We start from the raw sequence: 20,733 nt of genomic DNA, 5'->3' as shown, positions 1-20,733 counted from the left end.
CATAGTAGACAAAAACAGAATTATGCACATAGATAATAAGAATTTATGCAGTCCAAGTTATATTCTTGATTGTTCCTGAAGGGTATACGACTATTATCATCTAGTAAAGCTACAACATTTTAAGAAGCTACTGTCTTCTGCAGCTTGCTCTGCTCCTCATGTAAAAGCTTCTCAGTAAGACTCAGCCATCCACAGGGGGCCAGAGATGACTAAGACTATATTTGAAGCTGCTGCTGGATTATTCAGAGGTCGTTTGTCAAAGTACTAACATCTAAATTAACTTGGCTGGATTCTCAGAAATGACACCTTGGAAAAGATAAAAGACTTAACGTCACAAAGGATTTTCTAGTTCCTGAAATACCGCCAGAAAGCACATGCAGAAGATCAGAGCAACTCAGGAATCGGATAATTTTGAGCATACTTCTAAAACCAATTATGTGGTCAGGAGTCATGTGGTCAGGATACAGGACTGGTCAGGGGAGACAGACGTCAACCTGGCACTCACTGGGAATACAAAGACTTAGCTGAGAATAACGAAAAAGCAGAGTTAGTTTGCAAGATGAGGCTACTTGTATCCCTGTATTTGTAGCTATATCTCATCCCCTGAATAAAGTGGAGGGAAATCAACGCATGATCTAATGCAATTGCTGTCTTAGCTACATATTTCCTTTATATAGTTCACAGCCTCAATATGTCATATTGTAGTAAGAGTTCAGACAACTAAAGCAGTGAAAAGTATTAATATCATCTTTTTAGTATCTGTATCAAGTTTTCATTGGCACATTTCTACCGTTTGGGTAGTAAAATCAAATTAGCTGTCTGGTTTTTTTTCCTGTGGGTTACAAGAGATGTCTAGTGTTACCTATACTAACTGTCCAAAAACCGCAGGTCGGAATGAAAATAAAATAGTGATTTCTAATAGCTGTTTATATTTCAGTTTCAGTTTTTGAATTCTTAGATCAAATTTGGGGCATATTTTTACAGTGTGGGATAGAAGTGCTAAAAGCGTAAGAAGAAGCAACCTAGAAATTCTTATGTAATCAAAAGACTCCAGAAGGAGTTTAAAGAAAATAACAACGAGCTTGCAATAAAATTGTGAGAGCTGGCAATAATTAAATTTCATTTTCTGGAGAAAAAAATAAAAGGAATGTAATAATTCTTGGCTAACCACTCTAATAGAATGTTATTTATTTACTTTTATACTAGAATGGAAAATAAACTGTAGAAAGAATTCTATTCCTGTGTTTTTGTAAATTTGAAACTGAACATGATCTGACAACTGCCTGTCCACTCCATAAATGAGTAAGCATGAAAAGCTAACCTCTGAACCCTTACTGTCTGACTTCAGAAAATAATTAAATTCTTTTACATGCTTAAATCAATTCTTGTCTTGTGCATATTACTAGGATACAACTGCTGACAAAAATTAACCAAAACAAACACATATATCAAAATTCAGTATTAAACTCTCCTTAATTTCTGCAAGAATTACTTTTTATCTCTCAGATAATTTTAATTGCAGTCTGCATTACATTTATAATACTTTTTTAAATGAAAATATAGATATTTATATAGTATTTATTCATTAAATATTTTCTATCTCTAAAGGAAGCAACTCTGTTGAGTAAAAAGTGTCTAAAAACTTGAATCAACAGACATGAAGTCTCACTTTGTTACTCTAAACTCAACCACAGTAGGAAAGGGAAGTTCAAATGTACAACTTTGCATCGCTGCCAAAATATACGATCTCTATCTCAGTAAACTGAGTCAGTTGAGTCCCACTGTGATGATGGAGTTCAGGCTGCAAGAAAAGTTCATGTTGGGCTGAGTCTGCAGTACCACCCTAGAATGCAATGTGCAGTATCTGTTTTTTATTCTCTTTGGGCTGGGAATTTATAGCAAACAGTTCTTTTGGGAACAGTGTTAGCAACTGAAATACTGCAGCACAAAGTGGCCTCCCAGTAACTTTTAGGTACTGCCACAATGCACACAGATAATAAAAATAGAACCCTGCTTGTTCATCTGAAGTAGTTTCTGAATTTAAGTGATTGTAAGTAACTGTAACTTAAACCTGATGGTCAACTGAGACAAACAGAAGGACATTTAGCTTGGAATTTCAAGCAAAAAAATTCAGCAAGATAATTGAGGCAAAAGGAAAATTATATAACAAGATGTCAAAACCCTTTATCTTGGAGTGGGAGCAAGTATTTTTTCTTCTTTAAAAGCTAGTGTCTGTAAAATAATATATAACAGTAATTAAAGTATATTGACAAAACTAGAAAGTGTTTTAATTGCTGCAAATATTTTTTGACTAAATTACCAGTGCTTATATTTCTTTTCAACTTGTTCGTTTTCCTGAAGTCTTTTTTTTGTCTTTTTAAGACAGTATGAACTGTTAAACAAAGACCTGAAAATCATACGGCTTGGCTCTGTTCTGAGCAAAAACAGCTTTATCAACACTACTGCTGTGCACTCTGCTGTGACTTAACCTGACTACACCTTAACCTCTCCATCACGTAAAAGGAGGTAAACTATACTTATATGAATTTTGCAGCTTGCCTGAGATATTCACATTAATACTTCTGTTAAAAATTCTCTTATTATTTCTGATTGATAAAAGCTTGTAGTGTAGCAATTTTTTAAAATTAAACCTGAATTTCTTATTTAATTAATTCCAGTACTTATACTTTTAATCTGTCCGCAGTCACAAAATCAGTGTGTTTCAGTGCATTGCCCAGCAGGGTACAATTCAACGGGCTGGTAAGAGGGAGGATGTGTAGGAGTATGTTCTCAGCTGCCATCCCTAGGGTTAGGGAGAGTCTCATCTGCATCCTCTGCATACTCAACAAGTTTGGTGGTCATGGATGGTATTACCCCTTCCAACAACCACTCCTTGGGTTAAGAAGGGTCTCATGTCTTACTTACTGAGCATGGGTGGTCACGTACTCTTCATACCCTGTTTCAGGGTTATGGAATTCTGCTCTTCATTTTCCATGTAACCCTCCCATAACCAGGTGACTCTCCCAGTTATGACACAGGCTACACAATACATGCAAGGTCAAAGTCAACTCCTTCCTTGTTTAATTTCACTTAGAAACAAATTAACAATTAAACGATCAACTCCCAGTGCTCAGCTAAACACACCTCCTCATCTTATGGCAACATAAACCCAATCTCCGTCTGCCAGGACAGCTGAACTCTGGAATCTGCTTCCCCCTCTTAATGACTTCCAGCTGTCTGTCTCTCCTTCTAGGCCTCCTGTTGCTGGCAGGTGCTATGGGGTGGGGAAAACTTCATCTTCATGTCCAGGACACTGATAACCACCTCCTTCCTCTGTGCTTTTTTTCCTGCTGACGCACCCTAATTTATATTAGTAGCTTGTGTTTTTCATTGCCTTGAAGGTTGCAGTACCGAGGTCTGTGACCTCATTTATGAGACAACGAAAAAACAAAGCCTTCCTGACGGCAAAGGTAAGTGGAAGACTGTGACAGGAAGGCCATGTTACAGACTCCTTCGGCATCATGATGTAGCTGCCCTGTTGATTGATGTTTACACACCCAGCCTATACACATGGTAGTGTGTACTAGAGAAGTTTGCAGTAAACCAGAGGAACTTTCCCCATGAAGCCATGTCCTAGGAATTTTGATAAATTTTAGGAGGTTACTTGGTTTTCTGTCTTGTCTTTTTGGGGGTAGATAAGACCTCTGCTGTATTCTTCTCTGATTATGAGATGAATGGCACTTTCTTGTCACTGAGTGAAAAGTGAATAACACTAATGGTGGAACTCCAGGTCCCTGCATCAATGAATCTAGGGCTGCTATGCTGACCTTTTCCAGGTCTGTTTTTTTAAACTGTGCTAATTCAATTGAATATGTTATAAGGGTAGGAATGAGGTCTGAAGTAGTATCCTTTATAACATGCAGTTGGAAAAAAAAAGTGTAGTTTTGGTCAAATACTTTTTTCACCATTTTTTTCCATTTAAATGGTCTACCTGTTCTCTTGGTTATGACAGGTGATCCGATATCAGATACTACTTCTCCTTACAGACCTTGCCATTTTTATATCCCCAAACTATTGTTCCTATAACTATAATCACATTATTATTTATAGCCGTCACAAAAGTGAAAAGAATGTCCCCAGCAGCCCTGAATGCATACATAAGTAAAAAAACCCAAACCAAATCTACACCACAAAACATCCATAAACTTTTATTGAAAACAAGTATGTTTTGAATTCATTGTCTAAACAAGATCTAACATATTTCTAGAGTTACAATATGTTCTTGAGAAGCACATAAATTACTAAAATATTGAGAACATTGCCAAAACCTGCTAGAAATATTTTCAGCAATTTTGTGTGTAATATGAACATGATTCAATGAAAGATGTGGAATTTCCCAGCTGCAAAAAAAAACCAAACCAAAAATATCAATGCTTCTGCCTCCAAGGCAAATTAGGGAGCACTTCTCTATGAGTAACTTTCACAAACACTGTAAGTGACAAAAGCCCTAGCAACTAGGTTTGAATTGCACAATATATTTCTAGTAGACCTCTTACAAGTGGAAAAGCAACAAAAAAATTGCATGCTTACTCAACAGTTATGTATTTGGAAAATTTCTTGTGCTGACCCAATCAAACTGAATGTAGTTTCATTTGAAAAAAGTGAAATCCAGAGGGAAACATTTAGAATTGGAAGAAATCTGCCTAGCAGATTTGCATTTGATAGCTGTAAATGCAGGTATTCCAAAATACAAAGATCTGGGAGAAAGACAATACACAGAATACTCTGATACAAGGCAAGGTCTCTCAATTCACCAAAACTTGCTAACCACACACTTTAGTTTTCTAAATTATTCTAAGAATTATCATGAATACTGTTTGGGTTAATAATTGGAAAGTTTTTCTAGAGAATCAATTTATGAAATGGCAGGAAAAAAAATGCAAAGGTGATTCATTATATAAAAAAGTCCTCAAAATAAGTATCTTGCAATGGGAAAGTGTTAGTTGTGTGTTAATTGCGGTAACATATTGTGTCTACACAAAAAGCATATGCACAAAGTTCTAAGATTCTAAAGTCATAGGAAATTGTGGTCTTTTGTGTTGTGTCAAGCTGTGAACCTAGCCCCTGTAATAAGTGAATTTTTTCAGCTAAACTTTGAATGACCCTGTACTTGGAAAATGTTTTTAAATACTGTTTAGTCATTGTAGTTGTTTAGCAGTTAATCCAAGCATATTGTTTTTTAAGTAAGGTTAGCTCCTTGTTGCCCAGGTGTAATACGGAACAAACGGTCAAAGGGACAATGATAAAAATATTAGGAAACAGAAAGTAGAGAAGATGGTTATTAAAGGGCAAGGGATGTGGAAAAAGCAAAGGCTACGTAGAATCATAGTAACTGGGTAACTTATGGTAAAGGAGAATTAGAAAACCCTAAAAGCAAACAAAAAGTTTAAAATATAAACATGTTAAAATTATGACATGATAATGGTCATTATAGTCAAATGCACATGTAATCATGGCTAGGCTTTGCGAACGAAGATTTGGGAAGGCTCTATCCACATTTGTTACAGGCACGCTGGTGGCTTATGAGGCCAAAACGTGACAGACATATCTGATTGCAAAAGGCATATGTAATAACACACAAAGATAAGTAACTGAAAGTGCAAGATCACTAATATGAGATGATACAATATACAACTGTAAAAGTTACAATAAAAATTATAAAGGATGTTCTGAGGAGAGACATAGTATTGATCCAGTAATTGTTGAATCTCCTTAGATTTCCATATAACTGGAAGAAAACAGTCAGTGCAGTCTCTCACCTTGAAGTTTACATTTGTAATTGTACATGCAATAATTGCAGTAATAGTAAAAACTCTTACAAAAATATATTAAAGAAATAGATAATTTGGGCTCAAGTAGTGTAGCCACTTTTCTTTTCTGAGAAGGGACTCTAGAGATCAATATGCAGCAAAAATCAAATTTGACAGGCAAAGCTATCCCCAAGGATGCAGAAATCTTTTTCCCACAGCCAAAGGTGGAAGGATTGGGTATTTTAACATATATTCTAGTTCACACAAAGCTTAAACCTCCTTTGCTTCTCTGCAAGCACACACACACAAAGAATTTTGTTTCTTGTTACAGTGGTACTTGTTACAGGGCAACTTTTCCACAAACTGTACAAAAGTTACAAAGGAGGGGAAAAGAAAATATACTTCTTTATAAAAGCAGCTGTTTTTATAAAGGTGTAGCAAGATACTGACATCGGTGAAATGCAATTCAGTTGGTGCTTCTTTCCAGGCTAAAATATATTCTGCCCCCATGTTTCAACTTTTTTCCATTTGTCTGGGAGAAACTCTGCTTTTTATGAGTACTTTGCTTCCCAAGTAGGCTACAGGAAATGCACAAGGATTTGCTTTGGCAAATGCTATTTAACCCCTTATTGGAAAACCAGGTACTCTGCATATCCGGATCTTAAAACCAATACATTTATATAACTGCACCAGCCCAAGTTTTTCACTTACTTGTAATGGTTAGATCTTCCAAGCCTTAGCTTTCAGTTGGAGGCCCTGAAATCCAACTCTGGGACTGATAAATCTGAATAATCTTCCTGTCTGAGGAGGTATGCTCACGCATCTTAAAGTGCTATCAAGACCTGCTCTAAAAACAGGTTTCTGACATTGTCTTGCAAACGTTATTACTTAATTCAGAGAAAAAGGAAAAAAAACAAACCATATAAACAAAAAGGAAAAGGCAAGATGCATCTCACTGAGGTATGCTGGAGACTCAGCACCTCACAGCAGAACACCGAGAAAAATCTCATTACCTCAGCAATATCTCTAAGTACCTGAAGGGAGGGTGTCCTCCTGGTGCTGAGCAATAGGACAAGAGGCAGAAACTGGTGCACGAGAAGCTCCATCTGAACATGAGGAAGAACTTCTTTATTGTGAGGGTGACCGTGCACCGGAACAGATTGTCCACAGATGTTGTGGAGTCTCCCTCACTGTAGATATTCAAGAACTATCCGGACACAATCCTGTGCCATGTGCTCTGGGACGACCCTGCTTGAGCAGGGGATGGGACCAGATGACCCACTGCGGTCCCTTCCAACCTGACCCATTCTGCCATTCTATGAGCCTGTGATCTGCACGGTTCATATGGAAATATCTGATATCTAAACAGAGACGCGGCACAGGTGCTCCTACAGCTCAGGAAGGGCAGGAACCCGCTGGATTCCCAGGCATTTCCAACATCCCTCTCTTAGCACCCTGGCTAGACAGCAGCTGCTCCTATAGGGACTGTGAGGAAAAAAGAAGTCTGGACTCGCACATGGGGGGGGACTGACGGCTCACGCAGCCCACCCTTCCGAGGTGCCGTTCCTCGCCAGCAGAACGTCTCCCGCTCCCAGTCTCCCGCTCCCAGTCTCCCGCTCCCAGTCTCCCGCTCCCAGTCTCCCGCTCCAGTCTCCCGCCCCGGGACCGCCCGCCTCGACAAGGCGCATGCGCGGCCGCGGCTCGGGCGGGCGAATTCAAACGCGCCCCTCGCCCCTTCTCCTTGCTGGGGCAGCGCTGACGTCATTGCACCGCGTCCTCCCCTGCCCTGCGGTTTCCGGCGCTCGCCTGCGCCTGGAGTGCGGCGGAGCGGGGCAAAGTTTTCATTTCTGTGGTTCACGGCGACGTTTCTCTCCCCCAGGCGCGGGCGGGGGTTGCGTGAGCCCGCTCCGCCCGGCGCGGACCCTCCTGTATCCTCGCCGTCCCTGCTGGAGCAGCGGCGAGGGGCTCTCGGCGATGGCTTCGTGGGGCGTGGAGGCGGCGGCACGGCGGGTGGCGGAGCTGGAGGAGGAGCTGCGGGGTCTGGCGGAGGAGCCGAGCAGCTGCCAGGTACCGGAGCGCGGGGTCGCCCGGAGCCGGGCTGGCGAGTCCCCCGGGTGCTGCGCGTTCGGGTCACGCTCCTGGGGGGCCCGGAAGGCAAGGACGGGGAGCGGGGCCCCGGGCAGTTCCGGGACGGTAATTAAGCCGGTCCGGGCCCTTGCCCTGGCTGAAACCACCTGTCCTGAGAGCTTTTTCGTTCCTCCCCAGAAGCCACGATTTGCTTGAATTGTAATGGCAGTAGTCCCGATGTGCTGCCTTGTGCAACTCCGGGGAAAAATGAACAGGCAGAGGGGTTTTAGAGAATTGTAGGTCTTGAAGGAATCTTTGGAGGTCATTTAATCTCTCGCCCAGCCTTGCAGGGGGATTAAGTATACTTGAGCCGCTTCTGGGGAGGGAGGGCTTAATGACTAATTATGGGTGCACTTTGAAAAGTTCCCCCGTGTGTCGTTCCTTGAGACCTCCATTCATAGGTACGCTGCTCTCATTTTTCTATTTAGTTGTTCATCGCTGACATTTAGGTGTATTTCCTGAAAATATGAGAGTATTGATAATACAAAATGAGTGAAAATTCTCTACCAAACACGTGGATTACACCAGAAGTATGCAGCAGAGAGGAAGGTGACATTTAATGCTGCAGATGCTTTCTCGCTTGATGGAAGCCAAAATAGTACTTTCATGTGGCATGTGGTCTGGTTAAGGCCATGAAGGCCTGGGCTGATGTGGTCATCAGAAGAAAGCATCCACCGTGGAGTTAGTCGAGGTTCCCTTCTCCAAGCAGCTTTGGTACACCTGACAACTGGCACTGGTCCCTGCTGTGGGTAGAATTCAGACTTCTTGAAAAAACATATTGCATGGAAGATCTATGAGGAGAGGGAGCTGTTAATGAAAATCCTGTTTGGAAATGCTGAACAATGCTGAATGGTTTGGGGGTGTCTTCAATGTCTTGTGAGAGAAGTTCAGAAAACTCTTTATGAAGATATATATTCCTAGTATGCAGATGTGCACTATCAGACAAAATTTGGTGGAAGCAGAAGGAAGGCCCGGTCGTCTGCTCATTTGGTAGTTGAACATAAATTATAAATTACTAAAACATAGTAGGATATAATATTTTTGAAGAGCATTAAAAATAATAGAAACTTGGAAGTAAACAGTACAAATCTGAATTCCTAATCCCTTTGATAATGTAACTTAATATACAAAAATTGTAGTTAAACATCTGATTTCCCCTTTAGATGCATTCAATTATGTGCGCGTTTCTGTTTGTCTCTTAATGAACACATTCCAGTCTTTTTAAAAGTCAGAAAACAGAAAATATTTTAAATGTATTTATTTTAATTCTCCTGCATATTATCTTGCCGTTCTTGTATCTTTGTCTTTTATTAGATCAGGTAGTTTCTAGGAGGGAAGCAGGCAAAAAAGAACAGGAAATAGTTGAAAACAGAAGCCAGTCAGTGTTCTGCAATAATCTCTCCAGCACTAGGTAGTATCCAATGTATACCATCTTTCTAATGACAGGGGATGCATGTCTGCAGGATTTATTTCAGGTTCCTAATAAAATAAAAAGAAAAGCGAGGTAGTAATCTATAAACAGGGTTTCTCTGAAAGCACTGCAATGTAGACATCTTTACCATACTAATCCGTCAATAAATTTAGACAGGTTTAAGCATGTATATGTTATGTAAAGAACAGGGAAACCAGTAAAAGCCAGTAAAAGAGGTGATAATGTAGTAAATTATGCAGCTTTTTCAATGTAGTATTATATAAGGTAATTAACTTTTTAAAAAGAAAGTTTTGTGAAGATATTCTGAATTTGAAGGGGAACTAAAGTGGGTTTCGGTAAGATCCTTCAACTGGTTTGAAAGTCAACTGATAAAATTATTTGGGGATGATTAATCCATTTTAAGGTCATATTTTGTGAAAAATTTGTGGAAAGACAGGCTATTTGAAAACATAAATACATATAGGTAGTGTCAATGTTATGTTTTTCTACTTTCTTCACAGTTGTAATACGAAGTTTTTGCTGGCCAACTAATTCCTTTTGTGGAATTTTGTTTGATCTGCTGTGATCTACTTAGTTTCATTTAGATTTAAGAACTTCTTTGGTTCTTGTGATGTCTTTGAAAATTTGTAGGTCTTTTTAGTAGAGTTGTGAAACCATTTATGTTGAAAGGGACCTCTTGAGAGAATGTATTGCACCCCACCCTAGAGCAGATTGCTCAGGATGGTGTCCAGTGAGGTTTTGAGTGTTCCCATGGCTGGAGGCTGCAACCTCTCAGGACAACCTGTGGAGGTGTGTGAAGACCCTTGCATAAAAGTGTTTCAGTATCTAGTGAGATTTTGCTTGTGCTATGTTCCATGCTATTGGGTGAGGCTATCCCTTCTGTAGACTGCCTTAGCAGGCATTTTGGATAGAAATGTTATGTAATGTCTTTATAAAAGATTTTAGTGAGAGGGTGTTAACATTTAGTCCAGCAACTGGACAAAATTGCCTGGGATTTTTCTTTCTTTTTTTTTTTTAGTCTTTTTCCTTCTGAGTAATATGTTCACAGACACATAAATTGTACTTCCAAAAAAAACTTCCCAGATGAAATCTAGTTTAGTGGTTTAACAGTGTACCGGAACAAAGGGATTAGTCTTAGGTATTTGTTTAGGTATTAGCCTCTTGAATACTTTTTTCCAAAGAAAAAAAGACATAAAATTATTGATGCTGAAAGCTTTAATTTGTTCTAGGAAACTCTACTCAAAGTTTTAGAGAAGAGATGTATGCATCCAACAGTTATTTAGCATTTGAATAAATTATGCCAAGTTTCTCTTCTACACACCTTCTCGGACCATTATATTCACTGTAATATAAACTGCACTTCTGAAACAAAGTCTTTTCAGGGAACTGCAGCCCATTGATGATATGGGGTCCATTGGCTGAATACTTGGGAGCCTTTTCCAGCTAATGCAGCTCCTGAGTCTGGTGGAAGTATTGTGCACGCTAGCTTTGCTCTAACCACAGGTATTCCAGGCATCTACTTCTGGATGTTGTCTCTGTTCTGCAGCAGAATCCTGGAGTACCTGACCATTTTACTCATCTGGGATGGTGCCCTTTCTGTTCAAAACTAGATTCTTATTCTTATTTATTCTGCCTTTTAAGATAACACTTCCCACTAAGTGAAGGTTCGTACAGAGTCAAATATGGTATTTTTGACTTCCTTTTTTTTTTCCCCCTTTCATTCTTTTCTAAAACTGAGATTCTACTGATAAGTCTTGACTTCTGCAGCTTAGGTTTGGAGTATTTGATATTTTCTTTAGTACTCCTCAAAACATTGTGGGAGCTTGAATCATAAGAAGCAAGATCTTGGAGTAGGACATGTTAAAATCACAACAATTTTGTTGCAGTCAGTCTGTGAAAACTCGTGTTGACTTGTAATTCTATGATAGAATTTGCAAAAATGAGAAAGCCAAGTTCCCAAATTGTCTACTGAGGAACCTTGTATAAAGCTGAAAAGATCTGTCTCTATAGTATGCTGTTTTGGGAAAGTTATGGTTGTGTCTGCAATAAAGCACTGTATAATTATTTTGATAATAATTTTTAATTTAAATACTCCTCCTTATTTTACTTGAGAAATTAAGTAATTGTTCTGGAAAACAACTGAAAACATGAAATTGTTTTTTATTTTTAAATTTCTTGTTTCCATTGGGACCTTGTTACATTTCTGTGAAGGGCTTGATGTTGTTGGGGGGCAGTGAAAAGGCAAAGATGATAGTAAGATATGACATATCTTGTCTCTAGTGTTTGTGTTAACTGCTGCATTTCATTTCAGGGTTTTATGCTGTTGCCTACGACCATAAAATTTCAAGATCCTCCCATGGAAGGTCTTTGATACCTGTGTTCTTATTACTCCCAGTAGATTTTGTTTCTGCTTGGTGTTTAAAAGATCTGGCTTATGTTTTAACCCCATATTATTTTCTGTTGTGCTGTTTTTGCAAAGCATAGTGGCTCCTGGTGAAGGAAATTAGAGTGGTTTGGTTGGTTGTGTGTGGGGTTTTTTGTTTGGTTGGTTGGGTTTTTTTGGGGTTTTTGATAAGGGAAATGATAGTGAGTGGTGTTTCTGAGCCAACAGAAACAGTACATTTTGAGTTTTCATGTACTTTAAGCTCGTATATTTCTTTAAAACCACCTATTTCGTCTGTATTGGTTCACAGCATAATATTCCCTGGTTGGTTTCTGGCAGTCTTTTTTTTTTTCTTTTTTTTGTGAAAGATACTTCATTTGGTATCAAAATGGTATTTGGTGTAAAATTTTGTTCATTCCTCAAGCAGAAGATTCGTATTTGGTGTCCTAGCTCTCATTCTCTTGCTAAGCTACAGACTCTTTCATGCACCACTATTCTGTAATTAAAAAGATAGGAATGGTTCTTTCAAGTATTCTGTGATGGGAAACATCATCAAATCCTCGCTTTGGACAAGACAGTGTGATTCAAGACTGGGTTTTCCACAACCAGCAGTATTAATGGTAATACAGAAAGCTGGAAGAAGCAAATACATATCTTCCAGTTTTACTTATGCTATTGGTGTTGTTCACAAGACGGCTTTGGTTTGTTTAGCTTTATTTCATATTTTTCAGCCTAGGATCTCTTTATTTGTTGAAAATGCTGTTTTGAGTTCAAACAAGTGTCCTAACAATTTTTCCATTATTAGTTTAAAAAAACCCCCACACTATCAGCCTTCATTTTATTCATTGCAGTTTTGCTCTCAAAGGTAAGGTGACATCTCTTACTGCTGAAAGGATGCTGTGTTTTCCTAATTGAGGACTTCCTTTCTAAAATTGTGGTTCTGCAAAAACTGAAGTGCTTATAATGCCTACTCCTTTTCTGTGTTAGAAATTTAGTACACCATTGCATGGTACTCTGCACAGTTTATGCTCATGGCCCAAAAGGTACAGTCTGTCAGCCGCCAGTGGTCTGCAGACCATATAGTTTAGTCGGAGAAACCATTCTGCCCTATATGGTTTTCATTTTACAAATGCAGTTTATACATTAAAAAATAGATAGTTCTCCATTAGTAAAAAAGTTTGGAACTGATCAGTAATATGTCTGTGACTGTTCTGCTGCTGCAGATTCACTGGCAAAATTTTCACACTTTCTGTCAGAAAGTGGTAAATACAAATGGAGAATAAAGAGATCTTCCCGTGGTTGCTGCCGTTTTTGTTTCTCTTTATTAACAGCGGTTGGAAAGCAATCTTCATGAATGGACTTTGTGTAACTGTGGGCATTTTTGGGTAGAAAAGAATCAAAAAAGGGGACTAACAGCCCTTTGTGGGAAGTGGAGTGACAGGGACTTAGTTGCTTCTGGTCTTGTTTTATGCTTTACATTTCCTGCTTGTTGTGAAAAGCTGTACATTAGACCCATTCTGGTCTTCATGTCCTATTTCATAGTGTATTCGCAGAAAAAAACCAGTACTTTGTGGGCAGTGGAACTCTCTCATTTTGGTCACTTTGTGGTTCAGGGAGGGCAGTAAAACATTCTCATTGCAATCACTAGCATTGATAACAGATCGGATTGCTATAACCCATTTTTCTCATGGAAAATATTTCATTAGCTGAAAAAGTAGATGCATTCATTCATTCTGGACCAATTTAAGATCCAGGACACTCACTGAAAATCTAGTTATAAATGATACCATTGAATAAGTAGTTTTAACACCCCCCCTTTATTTACAAGTAAACATGAAAAATGTATTAACTAACACCAAGGCGTTGCATTGCTTCATAATAGATGAAGAGGTATTGGAGATGCATGTCAATCGTACATAATAGAAATGGTTTTAAATCAATAGCTGAGAATTGAAAATAACAGTAAATTTAAAAAAACAAAACCATAGTTCTTCCCTGGTGATGTGTTTTCTGTTGACTTTGCTGTTATTCTTCTGCCTTTGTGACCAACATTGAAATTTTTGTGAACTATCAGTATGAGAATTTGAGCATGTCAGTGTTTCTTCTGAATGAATTGTTGATATCCATACTGTTCTTTCAAAATGGGGCAAAGTGTTTAATGCTTCCATTCATTAAATGCAAATTTCTTTTATTAGTGATTAAGCGAAGACCATGTATTTATTGATGCCAAGGGATGCCAGGTGTTTAGTGCTTTTGGTGTTTTTTTTGTTATTTTATACTCTTATATTTTGCCATAAGGAGTGTGAATCACATGAGTCTAATTAGTACAGGTGTTGTTAATAAAGGTCTTACTCTTTATGTATTATAGACAGAAGTAGTGTTGTTGAATAGCTAAGTTTATTTCCTTTTACTTTTGACAAATTTCAGTTCACTAGAATGAAATTTTACATACCTGGTCTTCCTTTTCAAAAGTACTGGTTTAGAATATTTGAGTAAAACTGAAGATGAACTAAGAGCGAGATTTAAACAAAAAAAAGTATACTTCTGCATTCTATAAAGTAGTTACCTATTCACAGTATGTCTGTGTGTGAATATTTCAAAATACCCTAGCGTGTGAGTGGAAATTTAAGATTTTATATAGAGATCAGAATCATAGAACAGCTTGGGTTGGATGGACCTTTAAAGATTATCTCGTCCAGCCCTTCCGACAGGGATGGCTTTCAGTAGATCATGTTGCTTAAAACCCTGTCCAGCTTGTCTTTGAACACTTCCAGTCTTGAGGGGTCTGCAAGCGTCTTCCACTGCCACATCATCTTGTTGTCCACACATTCTTTATGTCCAATCTAAATCTACATTTAATCTAAATTTAAATATTTTTAAATTAAAAGGCATTCAGTTTAAAACTGTTACCCCTTCTCCTGTCACTTCAGCCATTTGTAAAAAGTCTGTCTTTCTTACAAATGCCCTTCAGGTATTGAAAGGCTGCAATCAGGTCTCTTGTAAGCATTTTCCAGGCTACACAAACCTCTCTCTCTCATCCTGTTTTCACAGAGAGGCATTCCAGGCCTCTGATCAGTTCTGTGGCCCTGCTATGGACCTGTGCTGATATGGCCATGTCTTTCTGGTGCTGGGGTCCACAGAGCTGGACACAGTACTCCTGGTGGAGGTCTCACAATAGCAGACTAGAGAGTGAGAATTGTCTCCCTTGACCTGCTTGGCTTTTGATGCAGCCCAGGATACAGCTGACTTTCTGGTCTGCAAGTGCACGTTGCTGGCTCAGGTTCAGGTTTTTTTTCCACCAGTACCCCCAAATCCTTTTCCACAGGACTCCTCTCAATCAATTTGTCTGTGTTATAGATCTTGGGATTTGCCTAACCCAGGTACAAGACCTTGCACTTGGCCGTATTTGAACTTTGAGATTTTAATGGGTCTGCTCTTCAAGCCTACCAGTGTCCCTCCCTCAGGATGGCACCTCTTCCTACTGGTGCAGAAACTGTGCCGTTCAGCTTGGTACTGTTTATATCATGAAGACATAATTATGAAGATATTAAACACTGTTGGTCTCAGTATGGACCTTGGAGGGACACCACCACTCATGATTGGTTTCCATTTCGACATTGACCTATTAACTGTAACTCTCTGGACAGGATTATCCATCCCCTTCCTTATCCATCTAGTAGTCCATCCATCAGACCCATAGCTGTCCAATGAAATGGCAAGAATGTTGTGGGGGACTGTATCAAAGGCTTTAGAAAGTCTAGGTGGGTGACATCTACAGCTCTTCATTTATCCAGTGATGCAGTCACCCCGTTTTATAGGACCATTAGATTAGTCAGGCACAGTTTGCCCTTGCTGAAGTCTTGTCTGTATCTAATCACCTCCATGTCATCCATATGCCTTGTCATAGCCTCCAGGAGGGTCTGTTCCATGATTTTACTGGGCACCATGGTAATGCTGACAGGTTGTTGGTTCCCAGGATCCTTCTTTTTACCCTTTTTAAAAAAAGGCATGGAATTACCTTTCCTCCAGTCATTGGGGAGTTCATCTGACTGCCATGAGATAGGCATGAGTGAAAAGCTACCTGCTATGGGAATGACAAAACATTGCTATTTGTCAGTAAAGGAAGCTATATTTTACATGCAGAGGTGTAGGCTCCTGCTTGTAATTTTTACAACTGCACTGAGGAAGCCTATAGAACACACTTTGATGTCCGTGTTTACCATGTAGTTACAGATTCAGTGTCAAGAAGAATGACTGTAGCTGGTTTGGTTTTCCCATCGAACTGCTTTGGTTCAGGAAGGAGGTATGCTGTTCTTAAGGAATGACTTCAGATAATCTTGCCCTTTGTTGTTATTAAGAGCGCACTGTTTCAAGTATTTCAGGTACTGTCTAGCTCATGACTTAAAAAATATGCAAATATTCTCTGATTTCTCCCCAGTTTCACAGGATTTGTAAAATACTACAGTGTCATTTCAGGCAGAGTTGACATAGTGGACCCAAATTCCTCTTGGTTAGTTGTGGTAATTCAGAGTGAATATACCCAAATATATGCATATGGTTATATTGTCTGGAAAATAAAACTATTTGTGCATTCTTGTATTCTTGAGTGCATTGAAAACCACAAATGCATTATGATTATATTAATCCAGAGCATTATATTTAAACAAAAGCCAGCTCTGAGAGCTGTGGTGAAGCTTTTAGGTTAGCCTGTGTTCTCAGATAATCAGTTGAATTGTTAAAATAACTGTCAGAATTGTAGTGCTTCCAGTAAGCACTTATGTGACTTAGAAAATTCATGTCCTATTCAATACTGTGCATCTTCCATCTAAATTACTTCAACGACTATGGTTAGTTTTAATTAAAGTAGTTTAGAGACTTACAGCTTGAAGTGAAAGCTCGCAAATGAGTTATCCTATTCTCTTGATCTATAAAGGTATTAAAAGAAAGCTTTTACAGTCTCATATCCTCTCGTCTTTGAAAAAAATTCTTACATCCACAGAGAGATGTGTCTCCAATGTTGAGCACTCAGGAAAAAGCAACTGTTGGTGGAAGGCTGTAGCAGTGAATGAAGGGATGCAGAGACCATGTGTGCTCACCGAAGAACAAAGTAATGAAGTTTTTGCTATTCAGTGGGGGTGACATTGTGTTTGATAGGTCCATGTCTATCTGGTAAGTTCTCTCTACCATTTAATGCATGTTTGTTTTGGTTCCTTCCTCCTGTGATGGTACTGATCTGACTTCTCTGATGGTAATTCATGACCAGAGAACACCTTGTATTTCTTGTCCACTGGTGCCACAACGAATCATTTATGTTATTAAGAATGTGTAATAAAATTGTTCAGTTAAGTGCATTGCTGTCTTTTTTGTCAAACTGATGGAGTCTGAGAGTATGTTGATGAGATCATTTAGTACAAGTTGTGTGGTATTTTTGCTTAGACCACTATTATTGCATCAGTGTTGTAATGTGACAACATTGTATTATTTTTATGGTGCCTGTTTGCATTCAACAGAGTTATGGGTAAGGATGCAATAATCTCTACGAGGGGTGTGTATATACACACAATTTTTTATATTCTACATATATGTGTGAGTAAAGCAGTATACTATATTTTCCCATTTTTGATTCCAGTGTATATTTGTTGTCAGGACTACTAACAGAGACAAGATAATGGGAAATTCTTTGAATAAAAAATTATACCTGGAAGTTAAATTAAACTTCTTTTTCTGTGATAATAAATTTGCATATTAGTTTTATATCACTTATAATGCTAAGGAATTGGACAGGAAGGGGGCAAAATGCTCTTTTTTGCTCATGGCATCTGTTCAAAAAAGCTATCAATCTAGATGGGTTGCTTACAGCCCTCTTACAATTCTCTACCTGGTAGTAAGGTATTATAGTACATACTGTGTGTGAACTTGAAAGTAATGTAGTATTATCTTAAAAACCTGGGGCATCCAAGTTTTCTTGTGAATTACAGATCAGTCTTCTAGTGACTCTTTAGGTTATTGAAAAGCATAGCACCTCAAAGATAGGTTCCGTAAAGAGTAAGAGCATTCTTTTCTGTAACCACTCAGCAGGACTGGATGGGTTGTAGAGAGAATATTTAGAATGTAATATGTCACTGGAAATCACAAAGAAACTCTGGCACAGCTGGGTCAAGAGAATCTGAACTGACAGCATATAGCAGTGTAAGTTTAAACATCCTGTGAGACATCAAGAAAGAATCAAGTCTGTCACTTGCATGTGAAACATATATGTCAGCTTGATTAAAGGCTTGAGCTGTTTAGTCAGAAGTGTACTAGATGTTAGGGAAGTCTGAAACAATCCACAGTAATGCTTTTGTTGTAGATGTTTCAGTTGTTTTACCACCCAGCTTATATATTTTGTGGGGTTCCCCCCCCTCCCTCTCTATGCCATGTAGTGTTTTGCATTTCTGTATGAATTCTTCCAGCCTGACAATCATGTGCTTTTAAATATTCACTTCATAATACAGAAAATTATCAGTATGTAATTATTATAGAATTATTACTGGAAATTAACAGTAAACCAATAGCTCCCTCTGTCCTCCCAACTCTTTTATTTCCTCCTTTGGGGATATCTGCTGATAAAAGAACTAAACTGAGAGTTTGTGTCCTGTACTTTTGTAGCAATGATTGGCAGGATGGGGGTGGGGAAGGGGTTGTTTGGATTGGGTTTGAAGACCTTGGAGTTTGGGTATTGTTTTTTTCTGCTCTGTTGGTATTCTCTTCCAGATTTCAAAAGATGGTATCTTCCTAATTAGTGAATAATAATTTTTAATGCTGCAAAGATTTAAGGTATGATATGAAGACTGAGAGTAGTTAGCATGCTTTGAAATAAATACAGTGAAACATGGAAAAGAGTACTGATTTAAAATTGTAGATAACTGAGATACTTGATGTATGAAATTACACTAAAGAAGGAGGTTTTTCAGTTTATCTTTGTTCTCAACACAGTGAGTGATAGACATGTAAACAAAAACTAAACATACTTGTAAATTTAATACCCAAACTGTCATGAATATACAGTTCCTGGGGGATGGGAGGGGGAAGAAAGATGCTGCTTATGCTTTTGACACTTCTTTTACTGCTAATTTAAAAGTTTTCCTATAGTAATTCAGTATAATTTCTTTTAAAAAAATACCAGCTAATTCTCCTTGATAAAGCAGTATAAAAACACTCAAAATATTCTATGTTTAGGTCACTTTTAAGTTTCCATTAGACAAATAAATGCAATATTGATGCAGTTTTCCACTTCTGATATAAAATATCCAGAGCAGTATTTATGCTTAGATTTCCCTTTCAAAAGGAAAATAAAATGTTTTAATTTAAATAAGGGTATTTGTCTTTCACTGCTTATAAGTCAGAGGGATTCTTTGTTTTGTGGTTTATACTAATGTTTTATAAATTCACAGCTTCATTTGAAGGCAAATATTCTTGCTGTAGCTAGTCATGCCATAAAAAGGTTGTTAATGGCTCATCTTCTATTTGTCCCTGCTTTTGAGCAAGGGATATGCAGTGTGCTGGGATTTTTTTCTTTCACAACTTTTTAGTTCTGGCGTGCAAACTTGATTGCAGGTTATCTTTATCTGACATTAGATGTGTTGTGAGTAATGTTAGTTTTAATGAGTAATTTTTGCCAACTTTCAAATGACATCTGTATTCTGCCTTGTGTATATAAGATCTCAGCTGTTCAAGGTACACTCCTGCTGACCTCTTGAGCTGTTAACTTACACTTGAGTAGGCTGAATATTCCTTGGGTAAGCTGAAGATTGATACATTCCAGGCCTTGACAGCTGCAGGCTTTTTCTGTGCCAGCTTCAGACAGTCTAAGCAGCCGTTTTTCGAAAGAAATTGTTTGGCTCCCAAAACCATTCAGGGAACAGCTTTACCAAGTCCATTAATTCTGCCAAGAGCTTAAAAAGACTGTTTAAACTTCTTTTCATCTTAAAACTGTAATAATTTCTAGCTAATACTAATTCTATTATACAAAATGCTTAATTATATTACTTACATTTAAATGAAACAGTTTTAGCTATTAAAATATTTAGCATGTTAAATATAAGAAAGTAACATATTATGGTCATTTAACATTCCTTGACTATTTTTTTAATAATACTTTATTGTCATAGTAAAAAATTGGTACATTTCTGTGTAAACTTTCTTTTTGTGAAATAAAGGTCACATATTTTAACTGCAGCTGAAGTTGGTGTTTTGTTTGTTTGGTTGGTTTGGTTTGGTTTTGGGTTTTTTTTTTTGTGTTGGGCGGTTTGTTTGTTTGTTACTGGTAACATATAGTTGAAGATGAATTTGTGTCCTTATTCTTTTGCCTGAAGTCCACTTAGGTAGTGGACTATGCTACTTAGTTTTGTGTACCTTTACAAAAATTCAAGTACCTATCAAGTACATAGCTTTTCATGATTTAAATTAGAATATCTGGTGATGTAATTACAATATTGCTTTATAGTTCTGTGTGTGCTTCTTCACAGATTGCTGTAATAACTTTTAATGCCAGTTCCTGTCATCATGAAAAATAAAGAACATGTATTGAAATAGCACTGGTTTGCAGTTTTGGAAATTCTGGTGACTTTTAACTTATTTCTGTAGGATTGTAAAGGCTTTTGTTTGTATTTTGTGGTGGTTGTTGTTATTTCTTTTATACTTAGCCTGTTCTGTGTAGCTGTTCCTTTGAAGTTTGTTTGGTGCACATTCAGTATTCCTTACTGCAAGAAAGATTTTTTTTTTTTTTTAATTTTCCAGTTAGTATGAGTTTTTAAATCTTGTTTCGTCACTGTTCTTTTAGCATAGACAGAAATGTTGTGGAACTCAGGAGTGTCAATTTCACTGACATGAGCACAATTTGGAGCTGATTTTACTCTTCCTTGGACAACTTTTAACATAGTCTGCTTGTGCAATATTTATAGCTGATTAGAGGTTAAACCAAACTGCTTATTCAGTTAAAA

General features: G+C 38.0%; 2 protein-coding genes across 10 annotated transcripts in view; one reads left to right on the top strand and one right to left on the bottom strand.

Moving 5' to 3' along the window:
• LOC127477273 (uncharacterized) overlaps positions 1-20,733 on the bottom strand; it is a 702,414-nt gene that overhangs the window by 393,570 nt on the left and 288,111 nt on the right. The window lies entirely within an intron of this gene.
• The window catches only part of CNTLN (centlein), a 263,978-nt gene that overhangs the window by 62,324 nt on the left and 180,921 nt on the right, over positions 1-20,733 (top strand). For 3 of the 7 annotated variants that reach the window (XM_051801353.1, XM_051801345.1, XM_051801344.1), the window contains exon 1: positions 7,569-7,877. The exons of 1 other annotated variant lie outside the window; for it this stretch is intronic. In XM_051801353.1, coding sequence (XP_051657313.1) covers positions 7,785-7,877 — 93 coding nt within the window. In that variant the 5' untranslated portion in view covers positions 7,569-7,784. Of the gene's footprint in view, positions 1-7,568; positions 7,878-19,481; positions 19,531-20,733 lie in introns of those variants that run through there. 3 more of the 7 variants (XM_051801351.1, XM_051801348.1, XM_051801350.1) reach the window with 3 other exon arrangements.

Source organism: Manacus candei, unplaced genomic scaffold (assembly GCF_025592945.1).
Source record: "Manacus candei isolate 608988 ecotype Guabito, Panama unplaced genomic scaffold, ASM2559294v1 h1tg000051l, whole genome shotgun sequence".
In the NCBI taxonomy this organism is placed as follows: domain Eukaryota; kingdom Metazoa; phylum Chordata; class Aves; order Passeriformes; family Pipridae; genus Manacus; species Manacus candei.
Note: the sequence above shows the minus strand (reverse complement) of the source record. Positions and strands in the feature narration are given on the sequence as shown.